This window comes from Symphalangus syndactylus, chromosome 9 (assembly GCF_028878055.3).
Source record: "Symphalangus syndactylus isolate Jambi chromosome 9, NHGRI_mSymSyn1-v2.1_pri, whole genome shotgun sequence".
Taxonomy (NCBI): Eukaryota; Metazoa; Chordata; class Mammalia; order Primates; family Hylobatidae; genus Symphalangus; species Symphalangus syndactylus.
The window spans coordinates 82,657,223-82,673,988 of record NC_072431.2 but is presented as its reverse complement, the minus strand read 5'-3'; the positions used below and the strand labels follow the sequence as shown (position 1 = coordinate 82,673,988).

General features: G+C 42.7%; 1 protein-coding gene and 1 long non-coding RNA gene across 6 annotated transcripts in view; one reads left to right on the top strand and one right to left on the bottom strand.

The window, feature by feature from the left end:
• The window catches only part of HUS1 (HUS1 checkpoint clamp component), a 23,926-nt gene extending 14,753 nt beyond the window's left edge, over positions 1-9,173 (bottom strand). The window contains exons 1-5 of one of the 5 annotated variants that reach the window (XR_010113701.1): positions 8,953-9,173; positions 8,178-8,305; positions 7,907-8,083; positions 6,212-6,319; positions 5,088-5,162 (exon numbers count right to left, since the gene is read on the bottom strand). Coding sequence is in view for 2 of the 5 variants with exons in the window: in XM_063609581.1 (XP_063465651.1) it covers positions 5,088-5,162; positions 6,212-6,319; positions 7,907-8,083; positions 8,178-8,305; positions 8,953-9,004 (540 nt within the window). In the remaining 3 variants the exon portion in view is untranslated. Of the gene's footprint in view, positions 1-5,087; positions 5,163-6,211; positions 6,320-7,906; positions 8,084-8,177; positions 8,306-8,538; positions 8,734-8,952 lie in introns of those variants that run through there. The other 4 variants (XR_010113700.1, XR_010113699.1, XM_063609581.1 and 1 more) reach the window with 4 other exon arrangements.
• Positions 9,136-16,766, top strand: LOC134731435 (uncharacterized). The gene is made up of 3 exons (XR_010113702.1): positions 9,136-9,262; positions 13,382-13,469; positions 16,135-16,766. It is a non-coding gene; the product is annotated as an uncharacterized lncRNA (long non-coding RNA).

Sequence of the window (16,766 nt, the reverse complement as noted above, 5' to 3'; positions counted from 1 at the left end):
CAACCATTTGTCATAAATACACATTTAATATGACTATAAGGCCTTTAGAATCTCACAAGAACATAGCCATTTATTTAGAAAATAAACTCACATGTTGGAAAATGAAATGTCCAAATCCAGAAGGGTCTGGGGCTGCTGTTGGGTTACCAGGACTGAGGATGGCTGAGCCAAACTCCACACGCCCAGGCTACCAGACTTCTGCCTCTCCCTCACATACTATCGGGTGCCCCTCTTCTACTCCTGCTCTTGCTGCCCTGGGACTGTCTCCTCAGGTCACAGGGGACTCCTTTCCTTTGAAGCTCCTCTCTACCCACCCCAACAACCAATCAGTTCTTTTAATTGGATGGAACCTAGAAATGAAGCATATGTCACAGTGTGGTTTGAGGTTTTGCTAACCTATCCTGGTCCACTCCCGCACCTACAATGAAACTTCCTCCTAAAAGAACCAGTACCTGTTATTTCTCTTTTTGATGTTGATATCTGCCCAATGTTAAAGCCTAGGAGGTCTCTGGAAAGCCAGTGTGTAGTCTGCTAGACAGCATTTTGCCATCTAGTACTACAAAAGTGCCACCTAGCAACTGGTCTTATTTAGGGCCATTCCATCCTCACAGTGCCACAGAGAGAAAACAGAGAAGGCACCCTGTCTGCGCAGCTCTGTATCAGTGTCCATGTTTACTGAATACAATTTAGTGTTCCTTGTTCTTATTCCTTAAAACTGGTGAACTCTGAATAGTTTTCATTCCAGAAACAAAGTTTTTCTAACTTGGGTGAGCTCTTATTTCTGAGCTTTTCACATTAATAGAAAAATAGTGCCCCAAACTTACTTGTTGTATAATCTACTTTGAACGAGAAATACTCATTTTCAACCCTTTTATTTCATTAATCCAAAAAATATATTGTTATATTTCCTAACCCGCTTTCCTACAATCTGGAACAATAGTTGACTAAAATAAAATATTTAAAACAATCTTTGTGAATATGCTAGACTGCTTAGTGGAGCTAAGGCTAACACATGACTTATGCTCATTTGTTCCAAACAACCACACACCCAAGATCTGTAAATTCCTATTGTTTTGAAAAGCAATGGTTTTAGATATAAATAAATAAATACTTATTTAAAAATGCAATTTGCAATGGTCCTAGATGCACTTTAGGCTTAAATGTTCTCTTGCATTTTCTTCGAATTCCTAAAAATCTCAGTAACAGAATACTAGATTCCAACTCCCTCCTAACCATTAACACCTGGTGCCTAGCACATGGTGGCCTTAAGTCAATACTTACTGAAGAAACTAACAAACAACTAATTCTCTGAACACTGGTCACTCCTGTCTATTTTATGATTCAGTTATTTGGAATATTATGCACAACAACACACTTGATTTCTTAAGTATCAAGGTAAGATCTTTCAATGATTTCCTTAAAATAGTCACCTATTGTTTATGGAATGCTGACTATACTGGGCACCTGGTAAAAATTATCTCTAAATTTATAAAAAGTGACGAAGCCCCTGTCATAGCTGCACTGTTATCCCCATTTGGGGTAGTACCCAGCACTAGGGTACTCACTGCACAGCGCAGCCTGGAGCTGAACCCAGGTGTGTGGCTCCAATGACTCCCCCCTTCCACATCATAACTCCTAAACATACACTCTCTGGTTTCTATCATTAGGTGACCCTGCAAAGCTGTTTCTCAGATAACATTTCAAGTACAATATAGTACGGCACTGATATGGTTTGTTTTGGCTCAGCACCCCCACCCAAATCTCATCTCGAATTGTAATCTCCAAGTGCTGAGAAGGGGCCTGGTGGTAGGTGACTGGATCATGGGCGCAGCTTTTCCCATGCTGTTCTCATGATAGTGAGGGAGTTCTCATGAGATCTTATGGTTTTAAAAGTGGCAGTTTTTCCTGTGTTCTTCTCTCTCCAGCTGCCATGTAAGACATGCCTTGCTTCCCCTTTGCCTTCTGTCATGACTGTAAGTTTCCTGAGGCCTCCTCAGCTATACAGAACTGTAAGTCAATTAAACCTCTTCTGTTTATAAATTACCTGGTCTCAGGTAATATCTTTTTAGCAGTGTGAAAACGGAGTAATACAGGCACACATCACAAAGTACTGCTACATAATGTGGTCTGAAGGCAGGCAGCATCGACATCCCCCAGGAGCTGGTCAGAAACAGAGCCTCAAGCTCCAGCTCAGACCTCCCAAATCAGAACCTGCACTTTAACCACATTCCAAGGGATTCACACGCACTTAGAAGCAATGTCTTAGAACATGATGTCTATTCCCTCCAGTTCTTGCTTCTTTCTCTGCTCCTGCATGAGTCACATACAACCCACCCCCCATCAGTCACACCTCGCATTTAATGAAAGGAAGTGACTGGGCATCTCTAATGGGAAGGTGAGCATTTTTAGTGTGTTGAGTCTACCCATTTTCCTTAATTCTACTGCCTGTAATATTCAGATACAGAATTCTGGATACCCCGGAAGAGCTCATTATGTACTTTGCTACAGTAACTTGATTATGTACTTTGTTACAGTAACTTGATTATGTACTTTGCTACAGTAACTTGATAACTTTCCATTTAGTAATTCCAGATTGTGGTAGCCTCTCCACAACATTTCTATGTTTTTTTAAACTCCAAAAAAGAGAAAACAAAACACCTCTGATGATTCTAAGCTACCCTTCTACCTCTCTACCTTGCTGACTCATTTTCATTGAACAGAAAGAACAAACAAATGCCATCCTTCAATTAACGGCCCTGTCTTTTCTCTCCTGGGCCTCTCTGAATTTCTTTGGAAGTCCCCAGGGTATCCCCAGATGAAGCCAGCCTGACAACTGGATCAACATCACTGCAGTCACAGGTGACACCAATGTCAGCACAGTGCACACTGCTTCATGGAAAACAGATTTTGTAGATTAAGTTATGAAGGAAAAGCTTTGAGTTACACGGGTCCAATGACAGCATTGCTTTTAGTGAGCAGAACTCTAGAAAAAAAACAGTCCAATGTACATTTTCTAGGCTTCAAAATACTTTTGTGATTTCAAAGACCTCTTGAAGCTAAATTCCGTTCCAGATCCATGCAACACTTATTGCTGCCTACTGAGTGGCAATCCCACACTGGGCAGCTGGGACACAAAGATGATGAAGATGGGGTTTCCCGCCGGGCGCAGTGGCTCACGCTTGTAATCCCAGCACTTTGGGAGGCCGAGGCGGGCGGATCACAAGGTCAGGAGATCGAGACCACGGTGAAACCCCATCTCTACTAAAAATACAAAAAAATTAGCCGGGCGTGGCGGCGGGCGCCTGTAGTCCCAGCTACTCGGAGAGGCTGAGGCAGGAGAATGGCGTGAACCCGGGAGGCGGAGCTTGCAGTGAGCCGAGATTGCGCCACTGCACTCCAGCCTGGGTGACAGAGCGAGACTCCGTCTCAAAAAAAAAAAAAAAAAAAAAAAAAAAGATGGGGTTTCCCTTATCAAGAAGCTGGTGGTTCACGAGACCTTCAGAGATCTTAGCAGGTGATTTACCAGGTACACTGGACAGCTCAGCTCCACGGAGGAGGAGCTTCCAGAGGGGTGGTGGGGAAAGGTCTGTGATGAAGCATGAGAATGGCTAAGTGCCTTCCAGGGAGATGGACAGAAGAAGCCATGTGTGAAATGGCAAAGAAACTGAACAAAAAAGAAGACGCACTGTGGGGGAACACCAGAACCCAGCCTGGTTCTGCAGGGAGGGTGTGGCAATACAACAGAGATATGGCTACAAAGGTGGCCTGGCACACTGTGAAGATCAAAAGTTTATGCTCCATCAGGTGGACGGTGGTTTTTAGAAGATTCAGGGACATAACCAACAGTGTTTTTTGGAGTGGCATAGGAGGGAGCAGGGGGCGGAGGGAGGGGCAGTGAGTGAAGGAAGAATTCACAATAACCCCAGGTATGAATGAGGATAATCTACACATTTCTCACCACTGTCACACACTGTAACATTTCGAGCCATGTAGCCATAGGAGACTTTCACAAAATAAACACAAAATAAACAGAAATATAAAAGTGCCCCCCTAGCTTGGTGTGAGGTGTGCTTGGAATAAAGGCTGCTATGTTGTGGCATATCTCTGTCCCTGGCTCACTGAAAGACACTTGGCATGCAGACAGGAAACTCCAAACTCACTGTCAATCATATCAGTGACTCACAGAAAAATATGGGCATGTTAGCAGGTAAAAGATACAATGTTCCAGCCAGGCGCCATTGCTCACGCCTGCAATCCCAGTACTTTGGGAGGCCTAGGCGGGCGGACCACGAGGTCAGGAGATCGAGACCATCCTGGCTAACACGGTGAAACCCCGTCTCTACTAAAAATACAACAACAAAAAATTAGCCAGGCGTGGTGGCAGGCACCTGTAGTCCCAGCTACTCAGGAGGCTGAGGTGGGAGAATGGCATGAACCCAGGAGGCGGAGCTTACAGTGAGCTGAGATGGTGCCACTGCACTCCAGCCTGGGCAACAGAGTGAGACTCTGTCTCAAAAAAAAAAAAGACACGGCTGGGTGCGGTGGCTCACGCTTGTAATCCCGGCACTTTTGGGAGACCAAGGCAGGCAAATCACAAGGTCAGGAAATCGAGACCATGGTGAAACCCCTCTCTACTAAAAATACAAAAAATTAGCCGGGCATGGTGGCGGGCGCCTGTAGTCCCAGCTACTCGGAGAGGCTGAGGCAGGAGAATGGCATGAACCCGGGAGGTGGAGCTTGCAGTGAGCCGAGATTGCGCCACTGCACTCCAGCCTGGACCACAGAGCGAGACTCCGTCTCAAAAAAAAAAAAAAAAGACACAATGTTTCATCCAAAATAAGAGGAAAAACAGGCAGATTAAAGGCAAATATAAAAGCTTTCCTCAGTGAATTAGAGTTGAAAAGTACTGGAATAGGTTTCTAAATCCAACTAGCAGTCTGCAGGTTCTCAGGACCAGGCCAGGTCCTCACGAGCGGGAACTCGGTTAGGAGGTGCCCACCTGCGTGGACTGCTGCAGGGTGAGCTGGAGCACCCACACTGCCCCACCAAATACTTCAGAGTTCTTTTCTAAAGAAGTTGTGACTTACAAGGTGATTGCTGATGTTTTTCATTTTTTCCACAACACTCTTCATAGTCTTCAAGACTGGTAAATAAATACTAACCTACAAAACCAATGAGAAAAAAGCACAAGTATTAAAAATATTAATATACTCTAGTAATGACAAGGGCTCCATAACTAACTCTGGAACACATGCATGCTCACAAACTATGGGATAGTATTTTACAATTTTCTGAATAAAGTTCTTTTAAAAATATAAGAAAACCAATTCTATTTCACTAACTCAAGGATGCTCAAGCAAAATTACAGAATAGAATGCCTGCCTCTGGTTACCTCAGCAACCATGTCCCTGTGGGCATTCTTTTGGCTCAAGAAGGAATACGGCACTTCAGCTGAGATGCCCCTATATTGGTCCAGGGGGAATAAAACTCAGGCAATCAGCAGGAGGCCCTCCTCTAAGGGACATTTACACCTATGATTCAGGGGCCTTTTCCATGCTTTGTGCAAAAACACGGCAGAGAGTCACTGCATCACACCTGAGACTGTTACCAAGAGTGCTCTATAAAACACAGGTTTTTTCAAAATCAGTGTAGGTGCCATCTAGTAAAAGTCAAGTAATTATTTTACCCAGCATATTTCTGTACTTTCTTCTTAAATAAATTGTGAGCAAGAGGAAATGGGCCCTTTGGCATCATCTTTACTTTCAGGGGCTGTAGGGTTAACCATCAGCATGACTGTTAGCCCATGTTAGCCCTAAGCCATGAAATTCCTCTCTTCTTGGCTTTCGTGCACATCCAGATATCGCTCCTGACTGGCTGAGGAAAAGATCAAGTCCTGTGAAACCCAAATTGGTGTCTAAGGCCAAGAATACTAATAAATACTCATTGTCCTCCAAAGTATCATTTCAGTTGTGTTTTGTTTTAAGTGATGTTACTGAGCGAGACATTTTCTACATATAGGATGGCATGACATTTCTATCATATGCAACATGTTTTAAGATGCTTTATGTAAATAACAAAAGGCAAATATTCTAATGTTTTCGTTAAGTATCCTTTAAAAATAAAATATACTGCAAGACTACAACTAAAATTAGAGAATTCAAGTCATGCCATTTAATGTGGGGTGTACAAAAGGACTGCAGGCATCACCTACATCAGCATCTGGGACCACCGGTTCTTGTAAGTCCTTCCACAATTTCCTAGGAATCACCTTTATGGGGATGTCATGTGTCACAATGCGGCTACTGCTTGACATAGATAACTGCCAAGAAAAGAATTTAAAAATATTTTTATGTTGTTAATATTAAGCAACAACAAAACAAACCCAAAGACCTGGGACAAAAAAGTTGAAATACCAAATCTAAGCGGAATGCTGTCAATTTATTCACTCAAAAGCCATTCGACCAATATTGATGGTGCCAATATTTATGGAACAAACTCTGGGTACTTCCAGGAACTGGGAAGTGTGGTGAATAAGACAAAAAGGTCCTTAGTGTTCCAGTGGAACAAACAGATCAATAAAAATGCAAACAAATGAAATTGTATGAAATGCTCATTAGAGCCATGAGAAAGCACACCACAGTGACCAGGCTGAGTGTGGAGGAGTTTTCTTAGACTGAGGAAGTGACATTTCAGATACCACCAAAAGCAGGAGAAGCAGCAGCCATGGGAAGACAAGAACAAGGGGACAGGGTTTCAGGCTGGGGAAACAGCACATGTAAAGCCGTGAGGCAGAAAGAAGCAAGACTGCTATGTTGACACAACCAAGAGAAGCCCATTCTTTGGGTATAGGACACTCAGAGTGCTGCAGTTCCTAAACGGTTAAAAGGCAAACTATATTTATTTCTAGGGGCTCCTATGAGACTCACAGACCAAAATATCTTGCACTTTTGGACAAAAAGTATTATACATTACTATCTTGCTTTTCCTTAAGCAATAGAAAAAACATACCAAACTTATACTGTGACATGAAATGCCCTAATTAGCTCTGAGAACTGCCTGACTGCAAAGAGTTGAGAGTTACGAAGAAAAGCTGGGCCAGGTGCGGTGGCTCATGCCTACAATCGCACTTTGGGAGGCCAAGGTAGGTGGATCACTTGAGGTCAGGAGTTTGAGACCAGCCTGGCCAACATGGTGATACCCCGACTCTACTAAAAAAATACAAAAATTAGCTGGGTGTGGTGGTGGGCGCCTATAATCCCAGCTCCTCAGGAGGCTGAGGCATGAGAATTGCTTGAACCTGGGAGATGGAAGTTGCAGTGAGCTGAGATCGCACCACTGCACTCTAGCCTGGGTGATAGGGAGAGACTCAGTCTTAAAAAAAAAAGGAAATACGAACCTCATTCTATGAGTAGGAAGAGCAACTCTGGGTTGTATGTGTGCGCATGAGTTTGTGTATTTGTGTGTTTGGAGGACAGCTGTGCACTAAATTCATCTGGCAGTAGCATATAAAACATACGTGTACTGAAGAATGAGGGGCCATTTAAAGGTTATTACAGCAGATGAGGCAGGGTGGGAGTGGGGAGAAAACATGTCAAAGGTGAAAATGGATAGAAACCATGATTTCTAGACAAGGTGACAATACCACTACAAGAAACAGAGAGGCTGGAAGTTTTATGGCTTGGAAAAAGCAGCATTCTAGCTGAATGCATATGATAACAACACAATTTTAAAATGAGGAGGAACTGACTCTAATGCAAAATATAGTTATCGACCAGATCTTTAAATTTAAATAAACCAAATAGCTTTCAACAATATTTATTGTTAAAAAGGCTAGGCTAACTATGTCTATTTCTTCAAGGCCAAGACTTTTGTGGGAAATTTCAGAAACCCTGACTCTCCTACTCACCAGCTCCACGGAGACCGTGAGGCAGGGAAAGTGTTTATTAGTCAGTTTGATTTTCAAAGCCCTGGCATTCTGGGCAGTCTTCAAGGCTCGAGATAAGTTTTCCGATGTTAGCTCTAAATAAATCTCATTGTTTTCTGCAGAGACACCCTCCATTTGAAATTCGTTGAAGAAGTTCTCCTGAGAGAAAAAAATGGGGGATGAGGGAGGGCATTTGTGATCTTTCCAGTGACAATCTGCAGAGTGTGCGGGCGTCTCAGAAGCTTTTGCTCACCTGTTCCAGCTCACACCACATGCTCACCTCTCCATTAGCCAGCTTGTCACAAAGGATGAAGTTAAGCTTATCAGGGCTGATGCGGAGGGTGCAGGTTTTGGCAAGCTTGGCTATCATGTTACTGATTCCTAAAGCAGGGGTTAAAATAAAGAATTACTAAAATGTACATCGCGTATCCTAGAGACAAACTTATTTTGCAGAATTTCTTGTTCATCAACTTCCGGTGGAAAAATAACCACTTAACGTTGGTATCACACTGGAAAGTACTTTAATACCCCTGATGTCATGCAATTCTCCCAACAAACTCGGGGAGATGTACAGCACACATCATCAGTGTTCAAATAAGAAAACAGGCACCTACCAGTCATTCATTCATTCAACATGGATTTATTGACTACTGGGTACTGCAATACAGAGTTAAATGCAAGGTTAGGCACTGTCAGGGTGGAGGGACGAATGGGGCCTTGAAGGAATGTCAATGCCTGATAAAGCCTATGGGAGCTGTGGCCGCTTTTTTTTAAAGCCACGTGATCGGAATCAAGTTTCAGAATCGTCCCTTGAAAGCCGCCTTCATCCCCACAAGTGCCTTCCGACCCGACCCGCGCCCTCCCGGCCCCATCCTCCCGCGGCCTACACCAGCACCCCCATCCCGGCCCCATCCTCCCGCAGCCCCTACCGGCGCCCATCCCCGTTCTGATCCTCCTGCGCGGTCCCCACCGCGCGCTCACTGCTTCCTTCCGTTCCTCCCTCGCTCCCCTCCGGCCTCCCTGCTCACGTGTGAAGTGGTTCAGACAGGCCCCGTCCACGATCTTGGCCCGAAACTTCATGGCCGCGCCTGGCACAGCGGCGGCGGGCCTCTGTGGGTAACAGACAAGCGTCGCGCCCTGAGTGTCTCCGCCCGGAAACACGGCGGCGCGCACAGCGGTTCCTCCCGGCTCCGGCTACGCGGCTCTTACCAGGGTTCCTCCCGGCTCCGGGCCACGCCCCAGGGGAGGTGGGGCCAGGGGTCATGCCCCAGAGGAGGTGGAGTCACGGGTCAAGGATCACAGGTCACGCCCCGGGGCAGGTGGGGTACAAGTCTCCAGGTATGCCTCCGCGCTACCGGGTAATGGTGGGATCTACTTTTAGTGAGGCGGGGGCTTCAAGCTCGAGATTGGGGAGGTGGTTCTGAGAATTCACGTTTTGAAAGAATTTTGTGACACCTATTTCAAGTGTTATTTTAAAATATCCAAATAAAATTAATCGTTTATAAAAGTTAAACAATATTATCTTAAATATACCTAAGGTAGAGCAGCTTTAAACCCTCCAGCCTCAGATGACGGTACCGGTACTTTGGTATTGAAGCATCTTGGTTGATTAAGGTTCTGAAAATTGTTTCAAATGACTTCTAAAAAAATTGAACATATTACTGGCTAGTTGGTAAAGACGGGATGCTTAAAGAACACTAACGTTAAGTGATAATTCTGCAGTTTGCCTCAAGACGAACTTTATTACATCCGATAAAATTCTTATTAGCATAAATAATGTTATTATTATGATTTTTTTAAAGGAAAGAAATTTTAAAGGGGGAAATGAAGCAACAATTGTATCTAATTTGGTTTTTCAAAGACTAAATAAAGATTATCTGTGTTAACAATTGTTATTTTTATTGTCCTTTGCAAATAGGAGACTAGAACCTTGTCTTAAACTTGACACATAGAATCAAGATAATGATAATGCAGATGATGATGAAGATGATGATTTTGAGAGGGAGTCTGGCTCTGTCACCCTAGCTGGAGTGCAATGGCATGATCTCGGCCCACTGCAACCTCCACCTCCCGGGTTCGAGGGATTCTCCTGCCTCAGCTTCCCGAGTAGTTGGGATTACAGGCACAAGCTACCATGCCCAACTAATTTTTGTATTATTAGTAGAGACAGAGTTTCGCCATGTTGGCCAGGCTGGTCTTGAACTCCTGACCTCAGGTGATCTGCCCACCTCGGCCTCCCAAAGTTCTGGGATTATAGGCGTGAGCCACCACGCCAGGCCCAGATTATTTTCAAAGACACATGCACACGTATGTTTATCGTGGCACTATTCACAATAGCAAAGACTTGGAACCACCCCAAATGTCCATCAATAATAGACTGGATAAGGAAAATGTGGCACATATATACCGTGGAATACTATGCAGCCATAAAAAAGGATGAGTTCATGTCCTTTGCAGGGACATGGATGTAGCTGGAAACCATCATTCTCAGCAAAATATCACAAGGACAGAAAACCAAACACCGCATGTTCTCCCTCATAAGTGGGAGTTGAACAATGAGAACACATGGACACAGGGAGGGGAACATCACACACTGGGGTCTGTTGGGGGGTGGAGGCCTGGGGGAGGGATAGCGTTAGGAGAAATACCTAATGTAAATGATGAGTTGATGGGTGCAGCAAACCAACACGGCACATGTATACCTATGTAACAAACCTGCACGTTATGCACATGTACCCTAGAACTTAAAGTATAATAATAAAAAGGTGCAAAATACAAAAATTGCAGTTTTTGCCTATTTTAAGACTATAATATGAAGCAAAATTCTAATCTTCATTGTCACATGCGAGTGTTTGCCAAACCAAACTTAATAGATCACTTTCAAAGTTATGCCAACAGGCAGGGCAGAGTGGCTCTCTCCTGTAATGCCAGCATTCTGGGAGGCCAAGGTGGGTGGATCATCTGAGGTCAGGAGTTTGAGATCAGCCTGGCCAACATGATGAAACACCATCTCTACTAAAAATACAAAAATTAGCCCAGCGTGATAGCTTGTGCCTGTAATCCCAACTACTCAGGAATCTGAGACAGGAGAATCACGTGAACCCAGGAGGCAGAGATTTCAGTGAACCGAGATCTGCCACTGCACTCCAGCCTGGGCAACAGAGCAAGATTCCGTCTCAAAAAAAAAAAAAAAAAAGTTATGCCAACATTTTTTATTTGCCCTATATGATCTGCAGGAAAAAGCATGTTTTTTAATTTCCTCATGAATGAGTTTTGAAGAATTGAGCATCACATTAAGTAAAGTGGCTGCTAGTAGATAAATGAATATAATTAAAGAATATATCTAAATAAACTTTGTAAACAATGTTTTGTAACATCTTGATCTTTACTGTAAATTGCTTAATTTTATGTCATAAAAACTGATAAAGCAATTTTTTAAACTTCCTAAGAAGGTGTGATATGATACATTCTGCATGGACAAAAGCCCAAATAATATAGGAATTTGACTCGAGAAATAGAAAATAAAGCTGCAATTATCTTTTCTTGGAAGAAGAAAGGAATCTTTTATGTGCTCTTGAAGTTTTCTTAAACAGGTTTAGCTAATTAATTCATTAACTTCAGAATTGACAATTAAATATATTGACACCACTTCTCTACTTTCCAAATGATTTTGAGGCAAGGAATGTGATCTCTAGAGATTTCTAGGAGCCCTGTGTACCACTGAGTTTTCTAATGCAGTGTATATTCATGTTCTCGTCTAGCTACAGTAAATTGCCTTCTGACCTAAGAACTGCCAAATGTCAGGGATTAGTAATTCAGTCACACAATGATTTGGGAAACAGTTTTGACGCTGTTCGTTAAGTTTGTTTAGTGGGGAGGTAAATGCCTTAATCTTGTCTTAGAAACTGAAATAAACAGTGGTGCAAATAAAATGTTATTCAGGATGCATATAGTTGGAAGTAAGGGAAAACCTCTCTACAGCTGCAGATGGTAAACTCTGTCTAGGTAAGTATTTGTCCAGTCTCTTTCAGGTACTTACTCATCTTCTCTAGTCCCTGGGGGAAGAGACAGCAATTTGCAGCCCTGTCGTTAGCAGTTAATGTCGGAAAAATTCCCCAAGGGAAACAACGTGACTAGCTCAGATGTTATGCATCAAATTTGAAAGGCAGTATTTGTCTTCTTTTCTTAACATGAGAAACTGTAAAATAAAGGAAAGCATACCCTAGAGGTGGCATGAGTGAATGTCTTTTGAGAATTGTACTTGTTCTAAGAGATGGGTTTTTGCTTAAGCAGCTCTTCAAAGACTCTTCTCTTTTAGGTGTCAAAAAAATTCTTCAATAAATTCCATAGATACTTTTTTAAATGAACATTTGTGGAGCACATGAGAAGTGTCAGGCATGGTGATGAGTGATGGGGATTAAGGAAGGGGACCAGATCCCACTCAAGAGGAGGGTGATCAACATTTGTTGGATGCCTTTAAAGCACTATTTAAATATTATTGATCAGTAGGGTGAGACAGATAGCTCTCATTTTATAGCACTCTGCACTGATATCATCACTTAGATAATATAAACACCCATAAAATAAGCATGATTATTCCCATTTTATTTTATTTTGTCGCCCAAGCTGGAGTGCAATGGTGCAATCTCGGCTCACTGCAACCTCCGAGTCCTGGGTTCAAGCGATTCTCTTGCCTCAGCCACCCGAGTAGCTGGGATTACAGGCACCTGCCACCACACCCAGACCATTTTTTGTATTTTTAGTAGAGATGGGGTTTCACTATGTTGGCCAGGCTGGTCTCAAACTCATGACATCAGGTGAGCTGCCTGCTTCAGCCTCCCAAAGTGCTGGGATTACAGGTGTGAGCCACCATGCTCGGCCTATTATTCCCATTTTAAAGATGGGGACAGATAGAATTGGCAATGTTGGCCATGGCATGCCCTACCTCACACTCTTGATGAGAATCTGCATCACTGAATTGCTGATTGTCCAGTGACCCACATGCTCCTGCTGACTGGACCAGCTCTATTTACACTTGACCTCCAGGAAAACAATTGATAGTGTGGAAATAAATGAAGACCAACCAAATGGAACAGGCAAAGCCTATTTATTCAGAGTCAGCCATCATCACTTGCATTTTGGCAGAGACTCAAAGGCAGGCAGAGAAGTAGGAATGCTTTATAGTGAAAAAGGAAGGAGAGTATAGCAAAGTAACAGAAGAGATTACAGAGCATGTTTATTTACCAGCTAAAACTAAAGTGGCAAAGGAAGGAGAGATTCATCCCTACCCTTCTGCACCCCCTTATTTCCTCCTGGGAAATATTGCTGATGAATAACATTTTATATATGGCATTTTGCACATGGTAAGTTTTTCAGTCAAAGGATATATTCATCTCAATTTTTATAGATAGGCCAAGTTCCCTCCATAAATTTTATACCTATTTGCATTTCTTCCAGCAACGTGTGAGAGATCCTGTTTCCCCAAAGCCTTGGAATAAAACATCATCAAACTTTTGGATCTTTCTAATTTCATCAGTGCAACATGGTACAGTATAATTTTTGCCATTTTTCTTAAGTAAATAAGCTTGAATATCTTTCTTGTGTGTCTCTAGATGATCTGTTTACTGGCCATTTTTCTATTGGGTTATTGATATTATAATTGCTTTCTTGGGACTGTGTATATATTGGAAAGATTGGTCCTTATAATGTAAATTGTGAATATTTTGTCCATTTTAAGTTTTGTTGGCCATGCAGAAGTTCTTGATTTTTATATAGCAGAATTTTTTTTCTTTTGTGGCTTCTAAATTTTGAGTCATATTTAGAAAGACCTTCCTCTATTCAATACCATACAGGAATTATCCCAAGTTTCCTTGTTAATATTTTTATGGTTTTATTACCTACTTGTGTATATTTTACCATATTGGGAGTTTGTCATATTGTAAAGTGAGAAATATGGATGGAATGTTATTTTCTTAATGACTGGATAGTTGTCCCAAGCCATTTGTTTTTCCCCCATACTCTTTTGAGATGCTACCATTATCATACACCCAACTTCCACATACATGTAAATATATTTTTGGACTTGTTTGTCTGTTGTTGGGAACAGGCCCCCCAAAATCTGGCCATAAAGTTGGCCCCCAAAACTGGCCATAAACAAAACCTCTGCAGCACTGTGACATGTTCCTGATGGCCATAACGCCCACGCTGGAAGGTGGTGGGCTTACTGGAATGAGGGCAAGGAACACCTGGCCCGCCCAGGGCGGAAAACTGCTTAAAGGCATTCTTAAGCCACAAACAATAGCATGAGCTATCTGTGCCTTAAGCACATGCTCCTGCTGCAGTTAACTAGCCCAACCTATTCCTTTAATTCAGCCCATCCCTTCGTTCCCCATAAGGCATACGTTTAGTTAATTTAAGATCTATAGAAACAATGCTAATGACTGGCTTGCTGTTAATAAATAACGTCGGTAAATCTCTGTTCAGGGCTGTCAGCTCTGAAGGCTGTGAGACCCCTGATTTCCCACTTCACACCTCTATATTTCTGTGTGTGTGTCTTTAATTCCTCTAGCGCCACTGGGTTAGGGTCTCCCCGACCAAGCTGGTCTCAGCAGTCTATTCCATTGGTCTATCTGTTTGCCAGTATCATACAGTTTTAACTATTGCTTTATACCTATGTCATAGAGCTATTTCTTTTTGTTGATTTTTTTTTCAGAGATTTTCTGGCTGTCCTTTTGCTAAGTTTATATTTCCATATGAACTTTAGAATCAATTTTATTTAAAACATACCCCCCTTTGGGTTTTTAAATATATATACGTGTCTTAATTTTTAAAAAACTTTTTAATTGAAAATATCAAACATTTATAAATCTAGACAGAATAATATAATGAAGCTCCATGGACTGGCAGCATTCAACTTCAATGATCATTTCATGGCCAATCTTCTTCATGAATTTTCTTTTTTTTTTTGAGACAGAGTCTCGCTGTCGCCCAGGCTGGAATGCAGTGGCGCGATCTCGGCTCACTGCAGGCTCCGCCCCCCAGGGGTTCACGCCATTCTCCTGCCTCAGCCTCCCGAGTAGCTGGGACTATAGGCGCCCGCCACCTCACCTGGCTAATTTTTTGTGTTTTTAGTAGAGACGGGGTTTCACTGTGTTAGCCAAGATGGTCTCAATCTCCTGACCTCGTGATCCGCCTGCCTCGGCCTCCCAAAGTGCTGGGATTACAGGCGTGAGCCACCGCGCCCGGCCTTTCATGAATTTTCTTATCAATTTCTTCCTCTTATGTTATTATGGAAAAGATCCCACATATATCATTTCAACTTTAAGTATTTAAATATGGAAATAAAAAGTTAAGATTTCTTTTTAAAGCATCATTGTAGTACCATTATCGTACAGACACCTATAATTTATTTTTTTCAGACAGGGTCTTGCTCTGCCTCCCAGGCAGGAGTACAGTGATCATGGCTCACTGCAGCCTCAAATTCTTGGGCTCAAGTGATCCTCCCACCTCAGCCTCCCAAGTAGCTGGAACTGCAGGTGTGCACCGCCATGCCCAGCTAATTTTTTTATTTTTAATAGAGAACAGGGTCTCACTATGTCTCCCAGGCTCATCTTGAACTCCTGGAGTCAAGCAGTCCTTCTACCTTGGCCTCCCAAAGTGCTGAGATTATAAGCGTGAGCCACCATACCCAGCCCAAATTATTTTTTTAACAATAATTATTTAATATCTCATAACTCTCCCATAAATGCCATATTTTTCTGCTTTTTTTTTTTTGAGACGGAGTCTCGCTGTCACCCAGGCTGGAGTGCAGTGGCGCGATCTCGGCTCACTGCAGGCTCCGCCCCCCAGGGTTCACACCATTCTCCTGCCTCAGCCTCCTGAGTAGCTGGGACTACAGGCGCCCGCCACCTCGCCCGGCTAATTTTTTTGTATTTTTAGTAGAGACGGGGTTTCACTGTGTTAGCCAGGATGGTTTCGATCTCCTGACCTTGTGATCCACCCGCCTCGGCCTCCCAAAGTGCTGGGATTACAGGCTTGAGCCACCACACCCAGCCAGACATTTTTCTGCTTTTTAACTGAGATCAAGTTACATTTATAAATTAACTTAGAATTGACATCTTGACAGTTGAGTTTTCCCATTGAAGGATACAGTATATGGTATATCTATTTTTCCACTTATTTTACTGAAGTCTTCTTTTTTTTTTTTCCAGACAGGGTCGCCCAGGCTGGAGTGTAGTGGCTTGAACACAGCTTACTTGAAGCTTCAACCTCCCGGGCTCAAGTGATCCTCCCAACTGTCTCCTGAGTAGCTGCAACTAGAGGCATGTGCCAAGACGTCTGGCTAATTTTTAAATTTTTTGTAAGGATGGGGTCTTGCTGTGTTGCCCAGACTGGTCTCAAACTCCTGGGCTCAAGTGATCCCACAACCCTTGGCCTCCCAAAGTGCTAAGATTACAGTTGTGAGCCACTGTGCCTGGCCTTAAGTTTTCTTTTAGTCATTCACTGCTGTTTGGGATTTTTTCACACAGATATTTTACTTTTTTATTTGATGTTTATTATCTAAAGATAATAATGGATTTTGTAAGTTATGCCCTGTAACTGGTTGTTGTTTTTATTTATGAATGATATTGATTTATATGTGGGAATTTTGCATCCACTAACTTACAACAGTTTTTCCTTGTTTCTAATTCTTTTGAAATAGACTCTATTGCATTTCAAGGAATTCATCAAATTATCTGCAAATGGTCATGGTCAGAACTCCTCACTAATTTTTACCTCTAATTTAAAAATTACTGGTTTCCTATCTAATTGCGCTGACCAGTGCCTCCAGATCAGCACTAAA